The 19,940-nt window shown below is 39.7% G+C and overlaps 1 protein-coding gene across 2 annotated transcripts in view; it reads left to right on the top strand.

Annotated features, from left to right (window-relative positions):
• Window positions 1-13,718, top strand: part of SLC9A6 (solute carrier family 9 member A6) — a 49,887-nt gene extending 36,169 nt beyond the window's left edge. For both annotated transcript variants that reach the window (XM_016216548.2, XM_087813350.1), the window contains 3 exons: window positions 1,827-1,906; window positions 7,483-7,588; window positions 11,004-13,718. In XM_016216548.2, coding sequence (XP_016072034.2) covers window positions 1,827-1,906; window positions 7,483-7,588; window positions 11,004-11,276 — 459 coding nt within the window. In that variant the 3' untranslated portion in view covers window positions 11,277-13,718. The remainder of the gene's footprint in view (window positions 1-1,826; window positions 1,907-7,482; window positions 7,589-11,003) is intronic.
• Window positions 13,719-19,940: the final 6,222 nt, after the last annotated feature.

Below are 19,940 nucleotides of genomic sequence, written 5' to 3'. Positions count from 1 at the left end.
ATTTTAGACAGCGTGTGGTTATCAGGGGTGACAGCTCTCATATCTGTGGGCCAACCTGGGCTTTGGCTGCAGAGACGAGCAGTACCATAAGCTCTCCCAAGTTTTCAAGTGACTGCTCTGGCACAGGGAGCCTTTTTCCACTTCGGTTTGCGCATGAAGGCTTTTCTCTGATGTAAGCCCCACTCCAGCTGCTCTTCCTGTGTAACTTTCAAATTGGATGACCAGCAGCTGCCCTTGAGAACTGCCCTAGAAGCTTTGGAATCTTCAGCCAGTCTTCCCTCCCTGTTCAGGAAAATGCACTTTCTTACCCCGTGCCTCGGCCTTGCCCACTTTTCCTTGCAAGCTTCCATGTGTCACTTTCTCTGCTGTTCCTCTGCGCCTGAACCTGATAGACTGAGTGCAGTGGAACTTAGTGCCTTCTTTAGTCTCACCACTCTTTTCTGGTGTTTTCTATCCACTTTTTAATGGTTTCTGAGCACCACTAAATATGTGACTCTATCCTAGACATTAGAATTAGATGAGAAATCACAGAAATATTTTTAAAGATGGAAAGCATCTCTTTCAAAACACAATTCTTTTTCTTGTCTGAAACAAGCCCTGGTATATTTGTCTTCAGGATGTAGTTCAAAAAATCATTCATTAGATTTATTTCCTAAATGCTAATTTTGTTAGCTGTTGAATGATGAGTGTTATGTGATATTTTAGTACTTGCCTCTTTTTTGGTAAGAACCTTGAAATATAATTCAGTGGGCTTGAAATACCTGAGCAAACCAGGCTAGATAAATTTCCATGGTGCTCAGCTGCTGGGGTAGTTTCCAAAGGGATAATAGTTCCTTAATGCTTCTACTTCATGTCCAAACAAAAGTAGTTATCACACAGCTCACCAGACAAGTGCTTGATCACTACCTCATAAGTCTCCACCTGCTTTGTCACCTCTGTCATCACAGAGGAGAAATGGAAATGGAGTGACAGAGAGAGAACCAGGTTGGTGAGTACCACCTGTGACATACAGAAAAAAAATACCATTTTCCCTTGCCTTCAAAACCCTATGGATGCCTTGGTTTGTTACATTGTTTACTCAATATTGTGAGTGTCCACTGGGAAGAACAGAGAATCAGTATCCTTAAGTACGGAGTGTGTGGGGTTTGGGTATACAGGTGTTTATGTGGTGAGGCGATCGTGAGATTTATAGATTAATTGCTCTTCAGAAAGTGAGACACATAAACCTATGCCTACTGATATAAAAGGAAATACAGGTGTTTTTCGGCTCTTACAAATCCATGCATTGTTTTCAAACATTTTTCTGTTGTGTATACGTATTGAAAGGAAGATTCATTTATATCCAGTATCAGGAAGGAACCAAAATCCTGGAACCACAGAACACTAGTGCTAGAAAGGGCCTCAGTATTTTCTAACCCTCACATTGCATGCATAAATTCAGGCAGGCCCGCAGAGGGAGAGGGACTTGCCGAGCTAGTTCCTGTCAGTGGACATGAACCAGATCGCCTAACTACCCCACTACTGACCACACCATATCACAAATAAGGACCCAGTTTATGTTTTTGGAAGCTATTTTCGAAAAGGCTAGCTTGCTACGTTGTTAGTTTTCCCTCCTGGCCAGTCGCTTACTATGGAGTTTCCCTACTTGCTTTCATTTTGCTAGTGTTCTAAGAACATAGTAGCAACTTTAAAAGTTTCTAATGTTCCCCAGGTTGGAGAGTATCTCATACATAATAGGCCATATTTCTGATTCTATAAAGAAGTGACTCCAAATATATGTTTTTTATCTTTGTGCATATATTGAGTTCTTTATTGTTTGTTTGCAGGGTGTTCCTGAAAATGAAAGAAGAACTACCAAAGCTGAGAGTGCCTGGCTTTTCCGGATATGGTACAACTTTGATCATAAGTATCCTTAATTGAGAAAAAAATGGTAGTATGGACAAGGACAATTACGATTTAATGGAACAGCTGTTTTGACCATTCCCTTCCTGAAGCAAAACATAAACCCTTTGGTCTTCCCTTTCCCCTTCAGTGTAGTGGAGAAGGTTGTTAAAGAAAATCCATGCAAATTAATTCCTCTGAAAACCCGTGAAACCAGTAGGAACTGGGAATTGCAGAAGCTGGCTGTGTGAAAGAACTCAGGAGTCCTTATGGTAGATTTTCTTTGGTGTATAGGTTTATTTATTGAGCAAACTTTAATATTTGTTGTCCTTTAGCTAACTTAGTGAATCTTGAAAAAGGTATTTATTGGTTCTTGTCAGTGTACTTGCTAGAATAAAAGAGAAAAGGCTGCCTTAGGAAAAAGCATGAGATTAAAGTTAAATACACAGTTTTTAATGTTAGCTACCACAATAATGAGTGCTATGCCTTTTTGCTCTGACCTTTCCAGAGACTGTCAGATTCTCCTCTCCATTCCAAATGCCCATGTTTTGTTGTTTGCCAAGTTTCTTTCTTGTCCTGTTGTAACAGTCTCTTCTTCATAGCTATACTTTGGGTCAAGTTATAGTCTATAACCTGCTTAGATAATGCCTTTAAAAACATTTTGTCACTCACTGTTTATTAAAATTAATTTCTTATTTCAAAATGAAACTATAAAAAGGGACCATGGAGTTCTTTCAGGCTGAGACTTATCAGTAAATGAATCAAACCTGATTTATGTTCCATTGAAGCAAATTTGGGACAACTACATAAAAAGATTTTCCTTGCTTTTGTCTTTCTGATCAAAGCCGTGTATACTTAAGAAAAATGCATTCAACACTTATCACTAGACTATACTACTTACTATATTCTGTTGACTAGATTTTTATGTTCACTTTTCACAATACTCAAATTACTGTATGGAAACAAGAATGCATGCATATCTATGGTATTAAGACTCTCATTAGGGAGAGAGATCCTGGCTCTTTAAAATTGTTTAATGATTATGTCATTCCTTTTGACTCCATTATCAGCATTTTGGCTATAAGCCACTTCTACATCTCTTTAGGCTTTTTCATTCCTCTCATTTAACAAAAATTTTTTAGTGTTTCCTGCATAAAATGTTCTGTACATTTTCTGCATAATATACAAACAATTAAACGATTCTAATATAGAGAAAGAGTAGAATAATAGCTTTTTTTCTGGAGAGCATTATAGAACTAACACCAAGACTTGTTTGACTCAATATTACTCTATTAAGTACTACTGGACTAAGACCTGGTAATTTTAAAACCTAGTGCCCTGGTAGAATTAATGATTCATCATTCTATATTTCAGTTCCTTCGTATAGCCAGATTGTTTGTTATAATTGAGATACAACTTAAATACAGTAATGTACATAAATCTTAAGTGTACAGCTTAATAAATTTTGATCTGTGTATATACCTGTGTGCCTGCCACCCATAGAAAGTATATAAAACATTTTCAGCACCCCAGAAGGTGCCCTGTGTTCCCTTGTAGTCAGTAATGACTTCCCCATCCACCCCTAAAAGGGCAATCACTATTCTGATTTCTAGCAATATGGATTAGTTTTACCTGCTTCTTCTCATCATATAGATGGAATTATGTGTATTATTTTGTCTTGCTTCTTTCACTCAACATTGTATAGTTTATCCATATTGTTGTCTGTACTAGTAATTCATTTTTTTTTCCTTTGTTGAGTACTGTTCTGTAGTATGAATATACTACACGTTGTGTTTTTTCCCAACCATCTACTATGGCTAAACATTTGGTTTGTTTCCAGCTTTAGGCTATTACAAATAAAGCTAAACATTTGTGTATACATCTTTTGGTAAATACAGGCACTCAGTTGTCTTTAGTTAGACACCTAAGAGTGGAATTTAGGGCAGATGTATATTTAACTTTAATAGATAGTGCCAACCAGCTTTCCAGAGTGGTTGTAACCAATTTACATGCCCATCAGCAAGTTAAGGGAATTCCAGTTATCCCACACCTCCACCAAAACATGGTATTTGTCAGCCTTTTAACTTTTAGCCATTCCTATGGGTGTGTAGTGATATCTCAAGTGGTTTAGTTTGCATTTCTCTGATAACAAGTGAGGTCAAGCATCCTTTCATATTGGCCATTTTGATATCCTCTTTTATGAAGTGTGTCTGTTCAGTTTTTTTGCCCATTATGTGAATTGTCTTGTCTAACTGATTCAAATTTCTTTCTGTGTTCCTGAATTGGGTTCTTTGTTGGTTATATGTATTGTGAATATCTTTTCCAAATATGTAACTCACCTTTTCATGTTCTTAATCCTGTCTTTTGAGGAAGAGAAATTCTTCATTTTAAAAAATATATATATCTTTATTGATTTTAGAGAGAGGAAGGGGAGGGAGAGAGAGTGATAGAAACATCAGTGATGAGAGAGTCATTCATCAGCTGCTTTCTGCACGTTCCCTCCTGGGGATCGAGCCCACAACCCGGGCATGTGCCCTGACTGGGAATCAAACCTGGACCTCCTGGGTCATAGGTCAATGCTCAACCGCTGAGCCACACTGGCCAGGCAGGAATTCATTTTAATGAAGTTTATTTTATCAGTCTTTTCTTTTATGGTTAGTGCTTTTTGTATCTTAAGAAATCTTTTGTATCCCAAAGTCATAAAAATATTTTCTTGTTTTCTTTTAAAAGTATGATGTGGTTGTTTTAGCTATCACATTTGAATTTGTGTACGGTGTGAGGTATGGGTCAAGACCTACTTTTTTCTATATTGGTGTTCAATTGACCCAGCACCATTTATTGAAAATACCACCCTTAACTCACTGAATTGCAGTGGAGCCTTTGTTGTAAATCACTGGACCATATAAGTGGGGGCTGTTTCTGGATTCTCTTTTCTATTTGTCTATTATTACATCAATACCAATCTCTCTTAATTATTGTATTTTTTTTTTAATTTATGTTTTTATTGATTTTTAGAGAGAGAGGAAGGGAGAGGGATAGATAGAAACATCAATGAGAGGAGAAACATCATTGATCAGCTACCTCCTGCATGCCCCTCAATGGGGATCAAGCCCAAAACCTGGGCATGTGCCCGGACCAGGAATCGACCAGTGACTTCTTGGTTCATGGGGCAATGCTCAACCACCGAGCCACACTGGCCGTGCTAATTGTACTTTTTACAAGTGTTGCTTTCCAAGAGGGGAAATCCTCTAGGTTTGTTATTCTTTAGTATTGCCTTGGCTATTTTAAGTCTGTTGCATTTTTGTCTAAATTTTAGAAGCAGCTTATAATTTTCATATACACACACTCACCAAAAAATGCACTGGCAATTTAATTGGGTTTGTATTAAATCTGTAGATGAATTTGGAGAGAACTGACATTTTCACTATATTGTCTCTTCCAATCCATGCACCTTCATTTATTTAGACCTTCTTTAATTTCTCACATTAATGTTTTGTAGTTTTCAATAATAGGTTTTGCACATCTTTCATTAGATTTATCCCTAAATTTTTGATGCTATTTCAAATGGTTTTTATTTTCTACTTGTTTGTTGTATTTTCAGTATACAATTGGATTTTTAGATAATTGAACTTGTATCCAGCAGTCTGGTTAAGTTCACTTATTAGTTCTAATTGTAGATTCTTTTTGACTGGGAATCGAACCCGGATCGCCTGGATCCTAGGTTGACGCTCAACCGCTGAGCCACACCCGGCCGGGCTAATGTTTTATTTTTTCATCTTCAATACCTTGTATTTCTTTTCTATGTTTTATTACGCTGTCTAGACAGACCTCTCCAATACAATGTTGAATATAAGTGATAATCGTGGGCCTTTTTGTCTTATTCCTAACCTTGGGGGGAAATTTTTCAACACTTTATTATTAAGTATGATGTTAGCTGGAGGTTTTTGAAATATCCTTTTCAACTTTAGAATATTCCCTCTATTTCTAGTCTGCTGAGAGTTTTTAAAAAAATCAAGAACAGATATTGAATATTATCAGATGCTTTTTCTGCATCGAGGTGATCGTGTATTTCTTTTTTTCTCCTATAATCTGTTATCGTGTGATTTTCATTGGGTTTTTTAATATTAAACCAGTCTTGCATTGCTAGAACAAATCCCACTTGGTGTCACTGGGTTTAATTTCCTAATATTTTGTGTCTATTTTCATGAGAGATACTGGCTTGTGACTTTTTTCTTGTAATGTCTCAGCAGGTTTCTATAACAAGATTATGCTGGCTTTTTAAAACGAGAAGAGATTTTTCTCTTTTTCCATTTTCTGGATGATTGGTGTTAGTTCTTCCTTAGGTGCTGGGAAGATTTTACCCGTGATGCCACCTGGGCCTGAAGTGTTTTGTATAAGGTTTTTAATTTCCTTAATAGATACAGATAGGACGATTCAGATTTTCTTTTGTCAGTGTTTGGTAAGTTTTGGTTTTTAAGGAATTTGTTCATATAGAGTTAAACACCAAGACTTGTTAGCCTTAATACTACCCTTTTAAGTACCACTAGACCGAAACCTGGTAGTTTCTGTACTCAGTGTACTAGTAGAATTCATCATTACAGGTTTTCAGTGGTTTTGTGTGACCAGATGTTTTATAAAGTGCATAAGTGCATTTATATAGAGTACTTCAGTCTTGACTTAGAATTTATAAATATGGGAATTCATGACATTTTTTTCTGACTTCCTCATTTTTAATTGAGAATAACCTGAGGTTATAATTTTAGAAAGTGAGGAATATGTGTGTCTTTTTCCCTTTCCCTACTTTTCTTGTGAGTTCCTCCTTTTTTCCTTGCAAGTATCATGTACAGTGGTGGGCAAAAGTAGGTTTACAGTTGTAATACACATAAATAATACACTAATGAATAAACTGTTTCCCATACTTACAACTATAAACCTACTTTTGCCTACCCCTGTATATTATCATATCTGTTTTTGTTTTTATTTTTTGGAGAATAAACAAATAGTGAAATAAGGGTCTATGATAGGAACTCGTGATTCATAATTGTTTTAAAAATGTTTTTAGAGTTGAATTTCCTTTGATACTGAAGTTTCAACTCATTCAAGAGGCCAGCTGAGTCTGCAATAAGTGATTCAAACCCTTTTTATTACTATATTCTACTACTGGGATATTTAGTCTCTTTTCTGACTATTAACCATTTTTATTTCCTTTGTGTCTCCTTTGGTGCTGAGAGTACTTTTGTCTTCCTTTTGGTTTTAGTAAAATCAGAAAAGAAAAGTGATATGATGGAAAGGGTGCAGGATTTGGAATCATACCAACCTGGGCTTAAGTATTGGTGCTTCGTTCACTTCATTGTGTCACTTTAGGCAGATCATGGGCCTCTCTGAGCCTCAGTTTCCATACCTGCGATATGGAGATGATAATAATAAAAGCTCCCTTTGCTATCTCACTGACATAATGTGGTGAGGAAATGAGACTACATATGTGAAAGCCCTTTGCTATCCTCTGAAATGGTTGGTGCACTGTGATGGCGGCTGTTATGAAATGAGTTGTTCTTTTAAATTTGCAAAGAAAGGAATGCAGCTCTTCCTTAACCAGCACAGCTATCTGAAGCCTCTGCTGACGCACAGTGGGCCTCCTCTCACAACAACACTCCCTGCCTGCTGTGGACCCATCGCCAGATGCCTAACAAGCCCCCAGGCTTATGAAGTAAGTGGGTTTTATCCAAAACCTAAGTTCTTTATTAAATTAAATTTATCTGCTCTGTGGTTGGGTTACTAGTTTTGTTTTGTTTTGTTTTGCTTGCCTTTAAGGTATAAAACCCATGAGAGGGAATATAAGCATATTTTGCCCAGCCAGAAAATAAACTGAAATCTATATAATGTGTAGCCTTTGAAACATCATTTGGTAACATCTAGAATGGTACTTCATCTTACTGTTGGTGATTTTAGTAAATACTATTTCCATGCTGGTTTTCATTTATTTGCAGTATGTGGCCTGAGATCAGTGGCAAATGTGTGTGTTAACCTATAAATTCGAGTTGTCACAGTCATATTGAGGGGATTAATAAAACAATCTTTGATGCCCCTAAAGTGCAACAGATGGTCTTTTATTTCACACTTACCATCTTTTGAATATTAGAAAAGCTTTTTCTACCTCTGTTCCACATGGCTGGGAGGTGTGAGCATATCTGGATATAACCTAGATGCCATATTTTTTTCTCAGCTACCAACGTATGATTGCTGATTTGGCAAGTAGTGCAACAAAGAAAAAAATGACAAATGCTACCAGCCTTTATTTTAAAATGTGAACATTATGTTTTTAAGTTCTTTCTAAAAAATGTTTGCTTCTAACCCAACCCTTCAGAAATAACCTTTGGCATCAAATAAAGTGCCCATGTTAACAAAACCCACCGGTTTTGACCACTCTGATGCAGCAGCTCTAATAGAGAGGCGAGGCTGTGGTGAAGCAGTGCAGACATGCACTCCCCCAGTTCCCTATGACCGTCTCTGTAGTGTGTTAGCGCAGACCCCACAGAGAATGCATGGGGAAGCGTAGACTCAGTGAGGATGGCACCTGGGTCAGGGCAGAGTACCGTACAGCTTTGTGTTACATTGAGTCATGAGTGTCATTTCTGACAGATTGTGCTGGAGGAGTGTGGTGGCGGAACACCCCATGTTGTCTCTTCTCTCCCTCCCACATTCCCCAAGCCCCCTCTCAAGCACAGTCTCCATTCTCTCTGTGCCCTGTGAGCCCATGTGGCTCTGGGCAGAGGGGTCAGCCAGCTCTGTCAGTGAATCAGTGAGGTGAGGCTCTTGGATTCCAGAGACCCACTCGGTCATCACCAAAAGCCAGGAGAGTTCCACAAGGACTGTGTGTCCTGTGGAATAAAGCAAAATACAACATTGTGGGATTAGTTTCCTAGTGCTACTATAACAGAGTAGCACAACTGAATGGTTTAACAACAGAAATTTATTGTCTCACAGGTCTGGAGGCTAGAAGTCTGAGGTCAAGGTATTGGCAGGGTTGGTTCCTTCCAAGGGCTGCTCCATACCTCTCCTAGTTTCCTAGCTTGTGGTGGTTTGCTGCCAAGCTTTGTCATTCCTTGACTTATAGATGCATCACACAGGTCTCTGTCTTTGTCTTCACTTGGTGTTCTCTGTGTGTGTGTCCAAATTTCCCCTTTTTATAAGAATTTTCAAACAGTATGAAATGTACAAAGTGAGAAATGAAAGTTGCCCTGCTTTTCCCACCCAAATCCCTCAGAGGAAGTCTTTATTAAGGGTTTATTATGGATACTTCCTGATATATTTTATCTTCACAAACTTATATGTGCACATATAACTGTTTGTTATTGTTTTATACAAATAAGATCATGATCAGTATATTGTTCTGCTACTTGCTTTTTTTCGCTTAATAATATGTCATGGCTACCTTTCTGTGAGTACATGAGATCCTGTACCTTCTCTTTATTCATGGCTGCATAGTGCTCCATTGTGTGGCTACACCAAGATTGATTTAATCAGTCTCCTATGGATAGACCTTTAAGTTGTTTCCTTTTCTTTTTTTAAAAAATTACAAGCAGTGTTTATGGTGGATATCCTTTTGCATATAAATTTACCCAAGTATATATAGGTATATAGAGTAGATTTTAAAGCTTAAATTGCTGGATCAAAAGGCATGTATGCATTTTAAAATTTGATAGATACATCCCCAAACCTCAAACTTAATGAAGATATTAGAAGGTGCTGAAGAGACCCTGCTAACATTTGAAAGTTCCACAGAACTTTGCTCTGAGCATTGCTGAATTAAGTGATAGACACTAGTTAGGCTTAGTGCTTTAAATAGTTTAGGCAAGAAGGAATTATGGCTGGTTGGTGGCTATGGGTTTGTTTTTAATTCATATGTCTTTGTCTTTGAGTATTTAGGCAAATTTCTAGCAACAGCAAATTAAATTTATTTTCTTTTGTCTAGTCTCCTCAGTCTATTTGACTATCTTACACAAATTTAAAATTTTCAAATACACATAGTATTGGAGAGCTGGATATAAGATGTCTCTATTAGTTCTACTTCCCTCAAGGAGTATTAGTCACATAGTTGGTTGTTGTTGTTTTTTTCTTGATCAATATGAGTGGTTAGAATGATTCTTACTCTGTACATTAAAAAATTACTTTCTTATCTTTAAAAGTAATGTGTGTTTGTTATAAAATTTGAAATAGTACAGAAACATAAAGAAGAAAATAAAAATTACTAGCAACCCTAGCGTGCAGAGCTGACATTTTATTGAATGCCCTTCCAGACTTTTTTGTGCACACATATTTTTTACCAAAATGGCACTATATAATCTTGACTTCTTTTCCCTTTTGAGGAATTTTATTTAATTATACCCTGGGCCACAAAATTTCCATTAGAAGCAAAGTTCATCAATCTGGTAGACAAGTATGCAGGGAGGGTTCAATATATTTGGGGGATACTGTATTTCTAGGTATTGTTAATACAGAAGTAAAAGCTTCATATACATAAATCCATTCAATAATCACTTGAACTTACATTTAGTGAATTTTCTGTGTGCCCCAAACTGTTAGGTTATTGGACTAGAGCATAGAAGGGACTTAGTCTTGTGGGGGGAAGAGTGCAGAGCAGACCAGTGTCCATGCAGTTAGGATACGAGGGTGAGTGCCTCTCTAGGGAGAGGGCTAAGTACAGGATGCTAGGGGAGAACCCAGGAGGGCCACCTCAGCTAGCCTTAGAAGATCCAGGAAGACTTCTGGGAGAAAGGGACTTTAAGCTGAGACCTCAGTGATAACTAGGTGCTCATCATGGAAGGAAAGCAGAGGGGACAGGAGGTAAGAAAAACCTTGAGAGATTTAAGCAGCTGTCAGCCGCTTAGTGTAGTTGCGGATAGTGGGGCCACTGGGGCTGGGGAAGTAGACTGTGGTGGGAGATGAAGCTGAAGGCCCACGTCAGTAATGTCTTTTAGGCCAAGGTAAGGGCTTTAGAGTTTTTCTTAAGGGCAGTGGGCTACCCCTGAGGGGTTTAAATAGGGAGTCCTTGAAAATTCTGCTATTGGAAATGTTTCTTGAATTCCGTAATGATTCCTACAACTTATTTTATTTGCTTTTAGAACCAGGAACAATTGAAAGATGATGACTCCGATCTTATTCTCAATGATGGTGATATTAGTCTAACCTATGGGGATTCTACTGTGAACATTGAATCAGCAACATCTGGTGCCCCAAGGAGATTTATGGGAAACAGTTCTGAGGATGCCTTGGATCGGGAGCTTGCATTTGGGGACCATGAACTGGTCATTCGGGGAACACGCCTGGTTCTTCCTATGGATGATTCTGAACCCCCATTAAATTTGTTAGATAATACGAGACACAGTCCAGCCTAAACTTAACTAATACTCACTTAGTGATTTGTAAAATTTGCACATGTGATTGTGAAGAGATTCGTACTACCTAAAAATTCCCAGTGCATGTCTGAATGTTGAAGCTATATAAATTCTATTTATATGGCATTGAAAGAATATAAATATGTACAAGGCAGATTATGAACAAACTCTTCTTTTATGTTTTATTGGCTGCACTGTGTAGACTGGATCTGTTTGAGAAGTTTATTTTCACAGTGATGTTGTGTGTTCCGTTAACTTTATGTCTCAGTTAAAATATAAAAAGTGACAAATTTACTCAGTTAAAATATAAAAAGTGACAAATTTACTCTTTCTTATATTTACCTGACACTTAACAGGAGCATCTTGTGATGTGAATTAATTTTGTTTTGTGGGAGGGGAGGGGGAGAAGAAAGAAGGAATGTTATTTCTGGGGGAGCCCAGGGAGGAGAGGTTCCTTTGTTGCGAAACTTATGTTGATTGCTGCTGCCTTTGTCCTGACCCTTTCTTTCCTTTTGCTCTGGTGGCCTGTTGTGTTGCAAGAGGCTGATGGTGTTCTAATCTTGTCCCATTCAGGTTGGGGAGTGATGTGTGGCTCCCTTTTCCCCCTTGCTATGAAAGAACTGATTCCTTGACTACAGTATATTGCTGTTGGGAAAAGAAGGCTGCAGATGACTTCTAAGACTTGGTCTCTTTTCTTCCAGACCAAGACCATAGAAGGAGATGCATCCAGCCAGCTTAGCCAAAGTATAGGTTATACAGTTCAGGGCACTTGATTTTGATTTGGAGGGGCTGGGCGGGCTGCAAGGGGGCAGAGGGCAAGAGGGGAGTAAAGAGAAAGGTGGTTTGCAAGTCTCTCTTCCCAAATATGTAAATATTCTATACCAGATAAGTTTAAATAAGAAACTCAATTGCTGCTTACTTGTTGATTTCTGTACTTGATCTGTATAACAAGCTTTGTGGTCAGAAGTTTTTATATCGATTTAAATCACTGCTCTTTAGCAGACAAACAGGAGCAAAATGTAAAATTTTTGAAAATTTTTGTGTGTAGTTGTCATTTGTTAGTCTGTAGTTGATGTCAAAAGTTAATTTATGAATTCATGATCTTTGTACACTACACTGAAGTTGGTCATAGGAGAAATTCAGTGCTCTGGAGAGCCCACTGTAAGGGCGGTGCCTCCTCTGTGTGCTGGTGTAGTTGTCTTTATTTTCATGTGAATTTGTAATATGAAACTAAGCTGCCATGTGGTTTTGTTCTTTATAGTTTTCAAGGAAGAGTACATAACGATTTCCCATTTCATATTCAGAGTATGAAATTTGAATGCTATTTTGTGATGCTGAAAACACCTAAAGGTTCATTGAATGCTCAGAAGGGGGATACTTTCTTATGTTCATTCTGACCTGTTAACATTTCAGAAGGAAAGAGAAACTTCTGTGGGTTTTCCCCCCTCAGGTCTGAGTAGCATTGCCTTAAATTTTACCCAGTTCAAAAATTGATTTATTTACATGATGTTCAAATTTTCCAACAAAAAATCTTTCCAAAAAATATATATTTATTCTCCCAAAGGTATCTGTGCTATTGTAAATACTCCTTGAGATTTTAAGGGAATCCTACTGTTGTACACTCGAGTGGCAGCTCTAACTGTTGGCAGAGCCATTTGTTATGTAGTGGTAGTGACTTTCCTGCTATGCAGGAACTCTGTGCAGTGTGCGTTTTATATGATGTGTGCCTCTCATGCAGTCAAAAATTTCTTGTTAATGTATGCTTGAGGGGCTGTGAACTTCAGTGTCATTTACCCATGACGTTATTCACGTTGTAAAAGGTTATACAAGAAATTAACAACTACCTTTTTTATTGTCGGGTTACCGAGTTCACTTTATGAAAGTGACTGTAAATAGTTAGCATGACAAATTCGGTAACTTGTCTGTTTCAGCATGCATAAGACTTTTTCGTAGAGAAACTGCTAATGCTTGAGTCAACTAAATCAGCCTTTGTATATTATCAAAGGGGAACCAAGCCTGCTGTGCTCACATCAGCATCTGGAAGATTCTCCTCTCCTCTAGTCTGTGTGCACATCTCCAAGCAAAGAAGGAAAAAAACGAACTCTGCTCATACATCTGTTGGGTTTAGACACCTGAATGAACTGAGATGAAGTACAGTCTGAGTTGCCATCACGCACAAGTAGAGCTGCTCTCGGACTTGCTTTTCTGTTCTCTGTGAACCCTACACGTTTGAATGACTTGAATGTTGCATCTTCTAAAGTTCTTTTTTTAAGGTTCCTTGGCATTTTATCCTAGTTGTCCGTGTTTGGCAATGTGATGTTACAATAATAGACTTTTAATCTTTATGTATTTTTGTTTTCCTTTGGAGTACTTGGACAAATGTTATAGTGGTTTCTTTGTAGGAAAATCTGTCATTAAAAAAAATTGTAGCCTTGCAAATAACCACTCACCGTGTTTAAGTCACATTTATTTTTCTACCTATATACCTAGTGGAAAAGGAAGAAGAAAGGTGTTTTAAAAAGAAACAAACACGAAGCTAACAGAACGCAAGTTATGGGGCAGCAGATTTTTGGTGCTTATATGTGAGACTGACTGTATTTGCTTATGGTGACAATTGGTCCATTTATGAAACATGACTCAGAGCAGTTGAATCCTGTTGCACTGGTTGGTAGCCTGTTAGCTCAGTAATGGGTAATGTCATGAAAATGTTAGTTCCATTCTATGGGGAGAGTACATTCTGTATCCAGTTCGGTAGAAAGGCAGTTCCAAATTTGGCTGAAAGCATTATCACACAAATACTTCCTTTTCCAAGTTAAATCTAGGTCTTTCTTTTTGTGCATGAGAAGGTTTGCAGGGTAAAGTTTGCTGACAGCAGCTTTGTCTATTCTAGTAATGGCACCAACCACACTGTTTCTGTGTTTTGTTGCCATCCACTCCAGCTTCCTTGCTCATGGTCCTGTGAGAGACGCAAGTGCTGGACCTACACACCACAGGTTCTTTTCTCAACTAAATCCCTGTGTTAAATCAAACTCTACATTAGATTTGAGCAACACATTTGTTAACCTGACTCGATACAGGAGCATAAGGAGGTTGAAAGTATAGATGTTTTGACTTAATCAGAAAGTCCTTCATAGGAAGTACCCCCACACATGATGCAGCATGAGGTATGAGGCTTGAAATAAATTGGAAATGATAACAACAGTAGTTCCCCTTTTCTGAGCCCCTCTTAGATAAAGCAATGTATATATGAGGTATTTTTAAATCTACATATTGATTTAATCTTGATGCTTTGGGGGACATTCTATTCTCATTTCAAAGATTAGGAAACAGGTTCAGAGAAGTTGTCACACTGCTAGTATGTGAAAGAGCAAGGACTCAAACCCAGTCTCGACTCCAAAGTCTACACTGTTAACCACACCCAGCTGGTGTGGCTCAGTGGTTGAGCATCATGACTGGGTTTCTGGCTCAATCCCCAGTGGGGGGCATGCAGGAGGCAGCCAGTCAATGATTCTCTCTCATCATTGATGTTTCTATCTCCCTTTCCCTTCCTCTCTCTGAAATCAATATTTTTAAAAAACACAAAAAAACAAACATTAAACTGTTATAAACTGTTAACCACTACTCTACTGGCTTCAGTGGCAGGATCCGGGCTAACCCATCTCAAGTATACCTGGAAGGATGATGAAGGAGCTACAAGCTTCTATCCTGCTGCCCACCACCTGTATGTTATCAGACCGGGGTAGGGCATGAAGTCCCAGCTCTGTTCCTCCACTTGTTGCACTGTTGGCTGCAGATACGAGTTCCCCTGGTTGGCAAGTTTCTCAAATTCTTACTGTCATGACTGTCTCTGAGCCTGTGGGTAGGCAATCTGACTAGCATTGTGCCTTCACACTCCACCCTTCAACATCTTCACCAAGGGGCCCATGTCTTAGGGCAGAGTTTGTTCTGAACAATGACTGTGACCACATAGTTTGGTGTAGTAGAAAAACCCCCGGCTTTGGAGCTACACAAACCTGGGTTCAAATCCAGACTGCTACTTGCTTATTGTGTAACATTGGCCAGTTGCCTTTGCACTTTCTTAGTTATAAAGTTAATTTATTCAAGAAATAGTTGAATGCTTACTTTGTGCCACGCACAATGGATACAGCAGCAAACAACAATAGTCCTTTCTCTCACAGAGCGTAGTCTACAGGAAATGCCAACAGCTTTCTCAGGTTATTAGGAATCATTCATGCAAGAAAGACTGATTGCCTTCTGTAGGGAAATATCTATCTTAAATAATCAGCAAATAACATTTAATACAATAACCATAAGGCTATGGTGGAAAACTAGAGGAGGCTGTGAGAGGGGACTATGGCCTAGTGGTAGGGGAAGAAGGAAGATTTTCCTGACCAAGTGGTATTTTAGCTTAGCCCTGAAGAATAAGCAAAGGGTCAACCAGATGAAGGGGGTGAGGATAAGGAGCATGCCAGGCAGAGTGAACAGTGACAGCTCTCCACCTACACTTGATCTTCCATAAAACCTTTGATCAAATAGTTATTGAGTGACCAACACACCAAATACTGTGCTATATACATATAGTGAGGAATAAATACATACAGGCTCCCCTCATAGCACTTGCATGTTAGTGTGGAAAACAGGACGTAGTACCTGCCCCTCAACTTCCCTTCAGCCCTCTCCCACTGCACCTCTCAGGCAACTCCACACCCCCCCTCTGTGTAACACCCTTCAGAACTTTGAAAAAAGAAGCTTGTATGTCTTTTCCAAGTCCACCCCCAGGCTTACAACCCCATTCCCTTCCTTCTGGACACACACCAGACCATTGTTGTTCTAGACATTTTTATGAACATCTACATTGGCTTTCCATTTCAGTGGCCACTTCCCCCTCATCTAATGGTGGGCTACCACCAGAAAATGGACTAGCCCCCTGCCCTCATGGAGCTTACATTCCAGTCAGGGAAGGCTGACTATAAATAAACAAATATACATAAAATAATCAGATTGGAAGAAGTAACAAACAGGAAATGTGATAGAGGGTAGTGGGTGTTGGAGGTGGGGGCAAGGTGTGTGTGGGAGGGCTTGTGGGCGGCTTTGCTCAACTTTAGAACCAAGGCTTGCCCAGCCAGTGTGGCTCAGCTGTTGAACATCAACCTATGATCCAGAAGATTTCGATTCCCAATCATGGCACATGCCCTGATTGCATGTTCGATCCCCAGTAGGGGGCATACAGGAGGCAGCTGATCAATGATTCACTCCCATCATTGATGTTTCTACCTCTCCCTCTCCCTTCCTCTCTTTGAAATCAATAAAAACATATTAAAAAAAAAAAAAATAGAACCAAGGCTCGAAGGAGCCAGGCAGGCAGAGAACAGGGGAAGAGTCGTGGAAAGGTCTGCTTTAGGGTACATACTCAATGAATGTTTGTTGAAAAGGAGTGAAATATCCTCCTGGCCTTTATTGAGTTGGATTTCAAAGGTCAGCATGGTAGCATAGAAGTGATAGAAGCCAGAGTCCCAGACCTGTCTGCCACTGGGAGCTCTTAGGAAGCCACTTAAACGCCTCTGAGCCTGTTTCTTCCTCTAAAAAATGATGACAGTTCATTGATTCAGTAAACATTTCTTGAGCTACTGTCATGTGCCAGCACTGTGGTAGGTACTGGGTTATGATTCCAGCCCCAAGTAGCTGCCAGGCCTGTTCGGGGGATCAGATGAAGTGCTATACATTGAAGCATTTTGACCAGGATTCAGAAGTCTCTTGCAACTGAGGTTGAGGATTCTGTAATGTCTTGCTGATGAGGTGCTAGATGAATAAAATATGGAAAACTTTTCACACCATGCTTCTACTCTGGGCTGCTTTCCTTCAGAATCTCCAGTTCAGCAAGTTGGAGGTGTCCCAAGCAGTTGCCATGGCAGAGACTGAACTCTGAGAACTGGCTTAGCTGGGGCTGCCATGGCTGCAGCCTGAACTCCATGAGACCTGACAGTTTCTGGCCAATTCTGTCTGCTGAGTTGAAAGAGCCCCTCTCCTTCACCATGTACCCTTACTGCAATTGCTGCCTGGGAGGCCTGCCCTTGGTGTCCTGGCTGGACACTGGGCCTGCTCATTTTCCACGTGGTGCTGTCTGATGGGCACTGGGACCCACTAAAGAGATGCAGCTGAGTTGTGCTTGTTATTTCTTTTGTAGTGATGGGAAAGTGCAGGGAAGGCTCTGTGAGCACTTCTTGGAAACAAGGTTTAATTTCTCCAGATTTGTTGGAACTGAAGTGGTTCGCTGTGTTTTTAAATACTAATCCTACAAAAATTGCTTGAGAACTATTCAATTCTTGGTTGCTTTGGGAGTCATGAGGCTGTATTGCATGATTTTGTTTCTTTTGTTCATTTGAATTTCCTATACAGCTGTGTTCCCATGTGGACCAGGCAAAAAGCATGTGAGCTGTTGTTTTCATTTGAAAAATGTGGAAGACCCTCTGTCAGATAACAGAAGATGCCTATTTTTTCCATCTTAGAGCTTGTTTAGTATGAGATTGCAAGATAATGACAATTGGACCCCTGATCGTGCTACCAAATTGTTCTTTTAAACACCTTCTTGAAACCTCAACAGTCAAAGTTCCATTTTCTAAGTGGTACCAAGGGGTTGCTATTTAAACATTCCAGCCAACTAATCTTTACTAACTTATGGTCACAGACCCTGAGTACTTTACATGGGCTGTGTGCCCTGCGCCAGGCACTGGGGACACAGAGGTGACTAAATCATGGTTTTGATCTAAAGGTGACTGTAGCCAATTAGGTAAAAAATATTTCAATTGTATGAAACCCATTAGAAAGGGTTGCTGTTTGGAATTCAGGTCCCTCCCCAATTGTGGCTTATGGTTGGCAGAATAATAGCCCCTAAAAATGCCCCCACCCTAATCCCTGGAACCTGTGAATGTGTTAGGTTACAGGGCAAAGGGAATTAAAGTTGTAGATAGAATTAAGGTTGCTAATCAGCAGATTTTGAGATGGGGAGATGTTCCTGGATTATCCAGGTGAGCTCAATCTAATCACGCAGGCCCTCAACACTTTCCTGGCTGTGTTCAGAGAAAGAAATGTGACAACAGAGGCAGGGTCAGAGAGATGCTACATTCCGGGCTTTGAAGATAGAGGAAGGTGGTCCCTAGAAGCTGGAAAAGGCAAGGAAAAGGGGTTCTCCCTTAGAGCCTCCAGAAGGAACACAGGCCTGCTGACACTTTGGCTTTAGTCCAATGAGATCTGTGTCACACTTGTGACCTACAGAACTAGATGACAAGTGGGTGTTGTTTTCAGCCATTGAGTTTGTGGTGATTTGTTATAGGGGCAATAGGTTACTGACACACTGACTTGGAGGGAGAGGTGTCTCAGTTAGTATGCAGTTGTGAATGCCTGCTCTGTGTCGGGTACTGTGAATGGTGCTGCAGATACAAAATTGAACAAGATCCAGAGTCCACAGTCCAGTGGGGAAGACTAGCAAGCACAGAGACAACATGGCACCACAATGAAGGAAAGCCCAGATGATAAACATACAACCTGGGGAGGGATGAGGAGGCTGGAGAAGCCCTGCCATTTCTCTGACTTCAGCCGAGCTGTAACTAACACTTCCTCATTACGTACTGGTGTAAGACATTTTCCCAGGCTGTCATGCCCACTGCATTACCAGGGAGTTACAGTGCATGGGAGCAATTATCAATTTGGGTTCTAGAAAGATCACTCTCATTGTGGCTGCAGTGAGAAAGATGGATTATCCAGATAGGGGCAAGATTGGACACAGATGATGGTTAGAAGACTTGGCCTGAGAGAGTGTGGTGGCCTGGACTAGAGAAATGTCAATGGAGATGGAGAAGAGGGAATAGATGCAAGAGACATTTACTCCAACTCAACAGAACTTGGAGATTAAACCTAGTGAAGGAGTGATAGGGGGCCATTTACAATGATTCCCAGAAATCTGGGTTGGGCAAGTGGGTGGGTGGAATGGTAGTAACTATGATTTTAGAAAATAACTTTTATGACAAAGAAGTTAAGAGATATAGCAGTAAAGGTACAAATCTAAATTTGCCTCTGGATCACATAGGTAAGAGCAAATGTAGCCCAATGGGGAAAAGAGGGGTGGGAGAAGGGAACTAAGTGCCTCAAACAAGAAAGTTGGGAGAGGATGCAAGTTTGAAAAACACCAGGACTTGTAATCCATTCTTCCATTTTAATCTAGGAACATCTGGAGCTTTCTGGTATGGGTGGTGTCTGGGGAAAAGAAGTGCTTCAACCAAAGTACAATGGATGGAGGAAAAAATAAATTTTCCTTCCTTAAAAAAAAGCAGAAAGCTTCCAAAGTTCTCAGGGAAGGATGGGTGGTGTTATTAGGAATTTTTTAAAAGTGCATCACTCTGGATTTCTATGTATCCTCCACTGGTCTAGCCGGAAGAATGAAAATATATGTTGTGGGATCTCTAAAATGCAGTCCTTAGCATTTTCCAGGAGGGTAGAGGGCCAAGGAATGAATACCGGATCTGGAAAGGAAGCCATGGCTAGTTAGCCAGACCCATCCTGGTTCTGGGGAGGATTACGTGTGAGCAAGGAGGCTGCTTCACTCTGTGCTTTTCCCCAAAGGCTGTTGCAAGAGTTCTCTAGCAAATCCAATGTAGCATCCAGAGCCTT

Source organism: Miniopterus natalensis, chromosome X, assembly GCF_054644295.1.
Source record: "Miniopterus natalensis isolate mMinNat1 chromosome X, mMinNat1.hap1, whole genome shotgun sequence".
Classification (NCBI taxonomy): Eukaryota; Metazoa; Chordata; class Mammalia; order Chiroptera; family Miniopteridae; genus Miniopterus; species Miniopterus natalensis.
This window is presented reverse-complemented; position numbering and strand designations above follow the sequence as displayed.